The sequence below is a fragment of the Neltuma alba genome, unplaced genomic scaffold (genome assembly GCF_004799145.2).
Source record: "Neltuma alba isolate B1F8T4 unplaced genomic scaffold, ASM479914v2 tig00006675_pilon, whole genome shotgun sequence".
Lineage (NCBI taxonomy): Eukaryota > Viridiplantae > Streptophyta > Magnoliopsida > Fabales > Fabaceae > Neltuma > Neltuma alba.
This window is the reverse complement of record NW_021634540.1, coordinates 65,557-75,414: the sequence shown is the minus strand read 5'-3', so window position 1 is coordinate 75,414 and position 9,858 is coordinate 65,557. Positions and strand designations below refer to the sequence as shown.

Genomic DNA, 9,858 nt, shown 5'->3' with positions numbered 1-9,858 from the left:
AGCGGGTATTCACTGATGGACTAGGGTTTTTCTCTCATCTTCATTCTGTGTTTTCAATCTCGTACGGAACCCTATTCGTTCCTAGCAATGGTTGGAAGTCTTGAAATCGGAGCCGTACCATTCAATCCAGACGGATGGGGTCCGCCTGACGCCGCCGCCGCCGCATCGTCTGCCAGGAACCTCCCGGCGAATGTACCCTACGCCCCGTTCTCTCGCTCAGACAAACTGGGTCGAATTGCTGACTGGACCCGCAACTTCAACAACCCGACAAGACCAAAGAACCCGGCTGACGCCGTATTCGACTTCACCATCGACGATTCGTTCCCTGCCTCCGCCGATGATGATTCCTCCTTCCGCCTCGTCGATGGAAAGCCCCCTCCACGACCCAAGTTTGGTCCTAAATGGCGGTTCAACCAGCAGCGGCAACTCCCTCAGCGCCGTGACGAGGAGGTGGAGGCCCGAAAACGTGAGGCTGAGAAGGAGAGGGCACGCCGTGACCGGCTCTACTATCTCAACAGATCCAACGCTAATGCCCAACGTCGTGAAGCCGCGATCTTCAAATCCTCTGTGGATATTCAGCCCGAATGGAACATGTTGGACCAGATACCGTTTTCAACTTTCTCAAAGCTGTCATTCGCTGTTCCTGAACCCGAAGACCTTCTTTTCTGTGGTGGTCTCGAGTACTATGACAGGTCGTATGATCGAACCACTCCAAAGAATGAACGTCGTCTTGAGAGGTTTAAGAATAAGAACTTTTTCAAAGTTACTACCACTGATGACCCAGTGATCAGAAGGCTTGCTAACGAGGACAAAGCGACGGTTTTCGCCACTGATACTATTCTCTCAACACTCATGTGCTCGCCCAGGTCTGTTTACTCATGGGATATTGTTATTCAGCGAGTTGGGAACAAGTTGTTTTTTGATAAGAGGGATGGATCACAGTTGGATTTGCTGTCCGTCCACGAGACCTCGCAGGAACCACTGCCTGAGGCTAAGGATGATATTAACTCTGCCCACTCATTGAGCGTTGAGGCAGCGTATATTAATCAGAATTTTTCGCAACAAGTTTTAATCAGAGATGGGAAAAAGGTGACTTTTGATGAGCCTAATCCTTTTGCAAATGAGGGTGAGGAGGTTGCTTCTGTGGCATATAGGTATAGGAGGTGGAAGCTTGATGATGACATGTATCTCGTTGCGAGGTGTGAAGTTCAGAGTGTTGTTGATATGAACAACCAGAGGTCCTTCCTTACTTTGAATGCATTGAATGAATTTGATCCCAAATATTCTGGCGTTGATTGGAGACAGAAGTTGGAGACACAGAGAGGTGCAGTCTTGGCGACAGAGCTGAAGAATAACGCAAATAAGTTGGCTAAGTGGACTGCTCAAGCTCTGTTGGCAAGTGCAGATATGATGAAGTTGGGTTACGTCTCTCGTGTCCATCCCCGTGATCATTTCAATCATGTGATTTTGGCTGTAAATGGTTATAAACCCAGAGATTTTGCGACTCAAATTAATTTGAACACATCTAATATGTGGGGAATTGTGAAGTCTATTGTGGACTTGTGCATGAAATTGAATGAGGGTAAGTATGTTTTGGTGAAGGATCCATCTAAGCCTCAAGTAAGGATATATGAGGTTCCAGCTGATGCATTTGAGAATGACTATGTGGAGGAGCCACTACCTGAGGAGGAACAAGTTCAACCTCCAACAGAGGGTGGTGATGGTGGGGAGGCAACTACCACAAGTAATGATGTGGAAGACAAGCAGATTGATGGTCAAGCTTAGATGGTGATTATGTGATGTTTCTATTTATCTAGAACTACAGGTTCATGATCTATTCGTATTCCCCTTTTTAATGATATTAATTGATTTTACATCCTTGTATGATATGTGCAATGTGATTATGTGTTCTGTCAATCTTGCTTTTTGGGGTCGCAGTTTGCCTTCCTGTGCAATTTAGTGTAGGTCATGCTTTGAGCCTAGATTTCATGTGTTGATGGGATCTTTGATAAGGTTTGCATGTTGATTTTTGTTCAAGAAATTTGTTAACCTCGCATCTATGGGGGATCTAGGAGTTGGCTGGGAATAGTTTTGTCATCTTGATGAAGCAGGACTTTATATTAAGGATTACTTCTATATCAAAGTCTTCCGAATGATATTCTCTGAAGCTCATTTTGGTTTTTGGGCTAAGAGTACATGTTCTCTATGGCTGCACAGCCATATAAATGTGTGTTTTAGTATACAATCTATCATTTTGGATTGCCTAGATCTAGTCACTGGAACATTTGTGACATGACAAAGTCTTTTGGCATTTAATTTTTAGTAGAGACCCTAAGTTTTTGGGTGATACCTGTCTCTTTCTTTGCTCTAGAGAGCTTGCTATTTGTTCTGGTCTGGTGGCTTGTCCTCTAAGCAATTTTTGGAGCAGTATACCTAATGTTCTAATAGATCAAGCAAAGAGAAAGATAAGGAATGGTTTAGTCAATTTATCTTCCCTCTGGAAGGTTAATAATGAAATGTTGAATTTTTGACATATTCCATCCCCCCCTGTCTTTGGAGCTCTAATAAAAGTGACATCAAAGTTCAGTATAGTTCTTTTTGTTTAACATCCAACATAAAATGCCAATGAAGAATGGGCTCTTTCATATTTCCATCTTTATGCACACAGTCACTGGGATTGAAACAGAATTGGGAAAATTTGATTATTTATGGTTGTTCTAGTGAGTGTATTGTTGCAATAGAAGCAACAAATGAAAGGATTTATTGTCAAACGAAAGCTAACAATGTTTAACATAAAGGAAGGGATTATATTGTTATATGAAAATTCAAATACGAGGATGATTATGTATTCAAAATTGAGGGATGGAATAGAGTGAAATATACATGAATTAAGAGAAGGTATTTTGACTGTGCAATGACTTTGTAGTGAAAATATGAATTTTGGAAAATGTTGAGATATAGAATTTATACGGCAAAGGTTTCAGATGGTGAAAAATAGTGTTTCACCTCCTTACCATCCTGATCAATAGTGAACAGGAATCAGTGCTTTGTTGGGGAAGGGGCGCGAAGTGCTTCTTTGCTATCCATTCCTTTATTTATTTATTTATTTATTTATTTATTTTTTAAGGTACCAGAATCCAGATGTTCTTACCCTTCCAAACTTTAAATTGTTTTATGGGCTTATATTGAGGGGTAGTCCTATAAGATGCCTTTTATGGATAAAATATGTGATGCCTAATTAACCTCTAACTTTTCGTGGCTTTTTAGGATGTGAAGTTATACTTTGGTGTGCTGGTTTGTGCGCGCACGCGCATGAAGTTACAGAGAAACTAGGAATTTAGGTAGGAAGTTAATATGGTTGAAGGTCTCCAGCACATTTTTTCATTGACAATTGTTGATGAACTCATTGAACCAACCTTGGAAGTCTATAACAACTATTAGTTTACTTTCAAGCAAAAAAGAAAGCTTGGGGTTGTTTAGTAGACGCGTTGCTCCTGTACATTGCATGAAATATAATGAATACGTTGTACTATTCATTAGGTTGTGAATAATGTAGCATATTACAGCTTTTTATATTATATGGGGATATTGATATGTTGATTGTTTTGTGTTTGTGTTTTTTTTTTTTTGGGGGGGGGGGGCGGTGTGGGGAGATGGTGGGGATAAGAAATGGCATACGCTAATCTTCAATCTGCTGAAGTTTTTTCTTAGTGAGCATTCCCAAAACTATGTATCAGCACTGGAGATGAGTGAAGCTAGAACTGCCCGCAACCCAACTTCTCATTTTCTGCTAAAGTTTTTTCTCAAGTTTTCTCATTTTCTTACCATTAAGATTCCAGCTTCTGTATTTAGTAATGAGTGAAGCTAGAACTGCCCGCAACCCAACTTCACTGCAAATCAGCTTCTACTAATCTCCTGCATATGAAGCGTCGTAATATTAAGATTTATATTTGAAATTTGAAACTAATATATCATTATATTTCTTATTATAGAGATTCACACATATATCTGCGCATGCTTTGTTCTGTAGGGAAGCCAAACCAAACTGCTTGTGTTTAAGAAATTAGGTTAATATTTCTTCATGAAGCATTTTGCACAAATTGGAATTAGCTTTTTATAGGTTAGACATTTGATGCTGTATCCTGTGTCTTGTATTTGCTTTTTTCTTGTGAACATCCATAGATTATTGATCAGTGGTCAAAGCATGCACTTGATCGTCTTTTCATGTGCATTGGTTACGCAGAAGTTGGGTATTTTATTTATCAAAGAAATGTTTTGTGTTGAATTCAGGTGGTTGCGAGTCAAGCGTTTTTATGTGATCCTGAACATCAACTTGGAAGCAGATTTGCACTTACAACTGGTTTGACCTTTCCCCAGATTTTTGTACGGTAGACTTTTCTTGGACCAAAAATTTTGAGAAAACAGTAAGGCTTGTGGTTTTTCTTTATTCTTGTTTCCCCAGTTTTTTAAATGTAAATTTTAGGGACGTTACTGGCAGTTGTGGTTTGCGAGTGTTCAGTAGCACGCTTGAGTGGAATCATAACGCTTAATCAATGTCTCATCAACGCGTTGTCCTCACTGATCATTTGGGATTACGATCACAATGTATGATCTGGCTATTCTAACTTACCCTATTGAACATAGTTTAGATTCATACTTTGGCTATAGGAACTGTTCTCGAGATAATCTGCAATATTACATTTATCTTGCAAAAGTGTTTGGGCGATTTGTTGGTATGTTTTGTTTTGCAATTTTATAAATAGTGAATATAAAACATATAAAAGACATGATGGAGGATTCAAGTTCAAAAAGGTAAAAGGCCATTTTATTATTATTTTTTCCACAACTCCATCTAATGTGTTCCATAGAAAGTTAACCTAAAAAAATTATAGGTTTAATATGATGTTCGGTTTTTAATATAAGAATTAGTTTAATTTTTATTTTGGTTCTAAATATAAGATTTGAATTCATTTTGTTTGTTATATTTATTTATTTTTTTTCTCAAAATAGTTCTTGTACTCATAGTGGTTTCAACTAATATATTTGGTTAGCGATGATATTTTGAAAAAAAAATAATATCTATTTATTATAAATAATTAATTAATTCTCTTAATATATTTAAACTAATCAACTAGTTTTTATATTAAGGAGGAGAGGTAGTATTATTTTTCATCCTTGCAATTTGATTTTATTTTAGTTTTAGTCTCTAAAATTTAAAATAGGTGATTTAGATTTTTGAAATTTGATTTCATTTTTGTACAGTGAGAGATTTTTTATCTTTAGAACAATGTTTTTAGTCCCTAAAACAAGAATTAATATCAAAATGAAATTAAATTTTAGATGTTAAAATTATTGATTTCAAATTTAAGGAATTTATGTCAAAATTAGGTTAAATTTTAGGGATTGAAATTACTAATTTTAAATTTCAGGAATCAAAATTAAAATAATGTCAAATTTTAAGGACTGAAAATGGTATTACTTTCAGAATATATTACTGTAAAAATTGAAATTGCGAGATCATCACCTAAATTGTCAATGAAACTTGGTGGAGATATGTAAGTGTATTTTTAGGCTTTATGGCAAAAAAATGAGTGTCTTTAGTTGCGTGGCTTGTAATAACCTAGGCGTGTTTCTTGTGCTCAGTTCACTAAGCTTCAAAACGACAAGGGAGAATTATAATGGGGTTTCAAGGAAAAAAATAATTACTAAAAAATCTCAATAACAATTTAAATAGTTTGTAATGATAAGTTTCAAAATAAAAAATAATAACTTTTGAGATTTGTTTTTTTTTGTTTTTTTTAAGATCTTATTATAATTTTTCCGAACAACAAAGTGGAAGGGGGAAAAAAAAGAACGCAAGAAAATTTCGTAATGCTGCGATTTGCATAAAGTGAAGAAGAGATTAAGAACAGAAAGAGGAATAAGCATGGAAAATGGGCTTATTGAAATTGTTTAGAAAAATTAATCTTCTGATTTTTTAATTTTTAATTTAATTATGACTGAATTCTTCGAAATTTGGTATAATTTAGTTCCTAAATTTTTAATTGAGTTAAAACTCATTTTCTAAACTTTATCTATTTAACTTAATTAATAAATTAGTTCTTTCATATATTTGTCGTTACTCGGTCATTCTATGTGTAAAAATTGCTGTTGTGCTTGCAAGCAAGTTCCGCTAAATTACTGCTTTCCCCATTTCAAGCTCCGAAAACAAGTTCTCAAGTGTAGGCTGTGACAGTTATGCCTACTTAAATAGTTTTCATGGTGGACAATTATTCGCGATATGGGAATATTTAGGTGAAAACTAAATTATAGTTTTAAAAATGATTTTATAACATATGAAGTAAGTATGTAAAATGAGATTTATTTTGATTTCGATAATAATACCTTAAAAAAATGCTTTTGGGGTGCACCAACCCCTACCCCCAATAGTCAACCTCTCCCATAAGTACAAAATACTGATTTATACTTGGTAAAAAAAAATTGTTTATACAATTTATGCGGGCATACAAGCAAGTATATCAATGCAAGTTAACAACAGGAGTTGAGTCTAATAAAAAAAAAACTAGTTTCTTATAATATGACAAACTAGAATTTGAATTCTCGTTAAGAGAAGTATTCAGTAATCATAATGTCTCAAATAAAAATGCCTCCAATAAAAAGATATATATGCATAGCCCAAAAAATGTATATCAATGTGAGTTTTAAACTCAACTTCAATTAAGCATGGTGGATGGTGTCATCGTTGGAATAGTTTGTTGTTTGTACTATTTATAAACTTTAAATTTGACGAAAAGTATGGTCCATTTTATAAGAGTTAAATTGGATTTGTCTTAATATTTAATGTTTTTATTCTAATTTTTTTCTTAGTCATTTATTCTCTCTTTTGTTTCACTTTCTTTCATTACATTTTCGCACACATTTTTTTTACCCTTTTTTCTCATTTTTCTTATCAAGACATATTTGAACATAAAGGTATATTTCTTATTTATTTATTATTTTTAACTAATTTTAACTAATGTTTCATTACACATAAATCAATTATTTGAAACTTATAATAATACCTACAAGGAGTGCTTAGTTCCAAAGGAAAAAAAACCAAACATAACTGGCCGGCTCAACTAGCAAACCGGTCAATGGTCTGATCTGATTTGAGTATTGGACCGCTCTGAAATTAAACCAGTATCAACCTAGTTGAACCAGTAATAAATTAGTTTGAATGATTATGTTTCTATTAGTTTTATTTTTTCTTATTCAACCCCTAATATCGCTGTCACTATAAATTTCAATGAATTTTAATAATAATTTTGATATCTATAGTTATTAATTTTTGTTATTGAGGAATCGTAAAGATCAAAATTTCTAATATTGTTGTACTTTATTATTGTTATAATCAAACTATTATTATATTTTCTTATATTTTGTTATTAATAATTATTAATTTTATTATATTTTTATTATTTTTAATTAAATTATATTATTTTAATATAATTAATTTGACTCTGAGTTGATCTCAATCCATCCACTAACCTTTTAACTACTAAAGGGGTGTTTGGGTAAAAGCAAAATCATAGTTTTAAAAATGTTTTTACGGTATACGAAGTAAACATGTGAAAGAATTTATCTCGTTTTATAAAAAAATATTTCTAAAAAATATTTTGAGTACTTTCAAACACCTTTTAAATTTAACGTCACGCCGTTTTATTTTGAGAAAATTACACTTAGGTCTCACAGAGCACAATTAATATAAAAAAGGTCCCTCGAAATCGCGAAATGATTCTGAAGTCCCTAGGGATCTGTGTGTAATTAATTTTAATTGTGAAATTACCTACTTACCCCTGTTAATTTTATTGCAGCAATTCGTTTACAATCTCAACAATGACTGTTAACAACCCGAGAAGACGTGATTGACAACCTCGGCAGTGCTCATGACAACTCACTCTGTGAAATGCCAGGGGCATTGTTGAAGTTGTTAACCACCTCTTCTCGGGTTGTTAACAGCCACTGTTGAGGTTGTAAATAGGTTCTAATTTTATTGTAGCAATTCGTTTACAATCTCAACAGTGGCTGTTAACAACCCGAGAAGACGTGATTGACAACCTCGGCAGTGCTCATGACAACTCACTCTGTGGAATGCCAGAGGCGTTGTTAAGGTTGTTAACCACCTCTTCTCAGGTTGTTAACAGCCACTGTTGAGGTTGTAAATAGGTTCAAATTAACAGGGGTAACTACGTAATTTCATAATTAAAATTAATTACACACAGGTCCCTGGAGACTTCAGAATCATTTCGTAATTTCGAGGAACCTTTTTTATATTAATTGTGCTTTGTAGGACCTGAGTGTAATTTTCTTTTTTATTTTTATTTGCCTAGTTCAAGTGGTACAAGGTCGTCTTAAAAATGATTGATAATTATATATTATTAAAATGTATTTGCTTTTTACACAACTGCCTTCAAGGCGCGTGGAGATTGCGTCAAGCAGCGGAGAATTTGAAGGTCCTCACGAAAACATTTCTTTACACCAAATCACGCAAAGCAACAAACTCTCATCTCCTTCTCTACTTTCATCCCCCACTTCACCTTCCTCTCCCTCTCTCTCTCTCTAAAACAAACTCATCTATGGCTTCCATGTCCCCAAGATGTAACAACCCAGAGATTCCGAGCCCTTCTTCTCTCCTTCCCTCCCCTCGCAGCCTCAGCTCCAACAGTAGCACAACTACCACTAGCAGCAGCAACATCAACAATGGCGTTCACCCTCCCAAACCCATTACCAGATCCGAACCGGGAAGCCCGTATCCCACTACCTTCGTCCAAGCCGATACTTCTTCCTTCAAGCAAGTCGTCCAAATGCTCACCGGATCCTCCAAACCCTCCGCTGCAAACACCTCAGACTCGTCTCCGGCAAAATCTCATGCGATCCCGCCCATCAAATCCACGCCCAAGAAGCAGCAATCCTCAGGGTTCAAGCTCTACGAGCGAAGGAATTCGCTCAGTAAGAATCTCAAGATCAGCCCTCTGATCCCTTCGTTTTCGCCCAACGTTTCCGGGTTCTCGCCCCGAAAACCCGAGATTCTCTCGCCGAGCATTCTCGATTTTCCTTCTCTGGCTCTCAGTCCGGTCACGCCGCTCATACCCGACCCATTCGACCGAACCGGCCCAGTTCTTCATTCAGAAGCCGAAGAGAAAGCTATCAAAGAGAAAGGGTTTTACTTACATCCTTCGCCGGCGACAACTCCGAGGGACGTTGAACCGCGTTTGCTGCCTCTGTTTCCGACGACATCCCCGAGAGCTTCAGGTTCTTCCTCTTCAACCACTTCTTCCTGAGTAATCTCTGTATCTCTGGGGAATTTCTGGACTTTGTTCAAAATTTCTAAGATATCAAGGAGGCCATTGATGAGCGAGAAAGAATGAGAGAGATGAAAGGGAAACATCGATTTGTAATTTGATTATATGAAGAGAATGGCTGAATCTGAGTTCAATTGTATGTAAAATCATGCTTTGATCCTTGTCATGAATGCTGATTCAGTTTACAGAATTCTGAAATGTCCATTAACTGAACCACTATTCGAATTCTACCATGAGTTTTGAATTCAGGGGTGGCTATTAATTGCAGTAGATTTACTCCAATTAATGCAGATATGAATTCTATGATCCAATTCTGTTTCATTAACTTGCTTGCTGTAACTAATAATTTAATTAATAAAGTATTATTTTCTGGGTAAAAGGAGCTTTTGGGGATGGCTGTGAGACCAAAGTGTAGAAGAAAGGGGAAGGAATCTTGACTCTTTCGTCTGGCTTTTCTTTTTTTTCCCCTCCCTCCTCCTTGAAAGGCAAGAACAAAGCTTGGAAAGTTAATACAAGG

At 36.1% G+C, this 9,858-nt stretch overlaps 2 protein-coding genes across 2 annotated transcripts; both read left to right on the top strand.

Moving 5' to 3' along the window:
- LOC114750904 (eukaryotic translation initiation factor 3 subunit D-like) lies at positions 1–4,714 on the top strand. Its single transcript, XM_028939543.1, has 2 exons — positions 1–1,825; positions 4,291–4,714. The coding sequence occupies exon 1, from the start codon at positions 88–90 to the stop codon at positions 1,783–1,785; it is 1,698 nt and encodes a 565-aa protein (XP_028795376.1). The 5' UTR covers positions 1–87; the 3' UTR covers positions 1,786–1,825; positions 4,291–4,714.
- Positions 4,715–8,555: 3,841 nt separating this feature from the next.
- LOC114750900 (VQ motif-containing protein 4-like) lies at positions 8,556–9,652 on the top strand. The gene has a single exon (XM_028939538.1). The coding sequence runs from the start codon at positions 8,616–8,618 to the stop codon at positions 9,318–9,320; it is 705 nt and encodes a 234-aa protein (XP_028795371.1). The 5' UTR covers positions 8,556–8,615; the 3' UTR covers positions 9,321–9,652.
- The last annotated feature ends 206 nt before the right edge of the window (positions 9,653–9,858 follow it).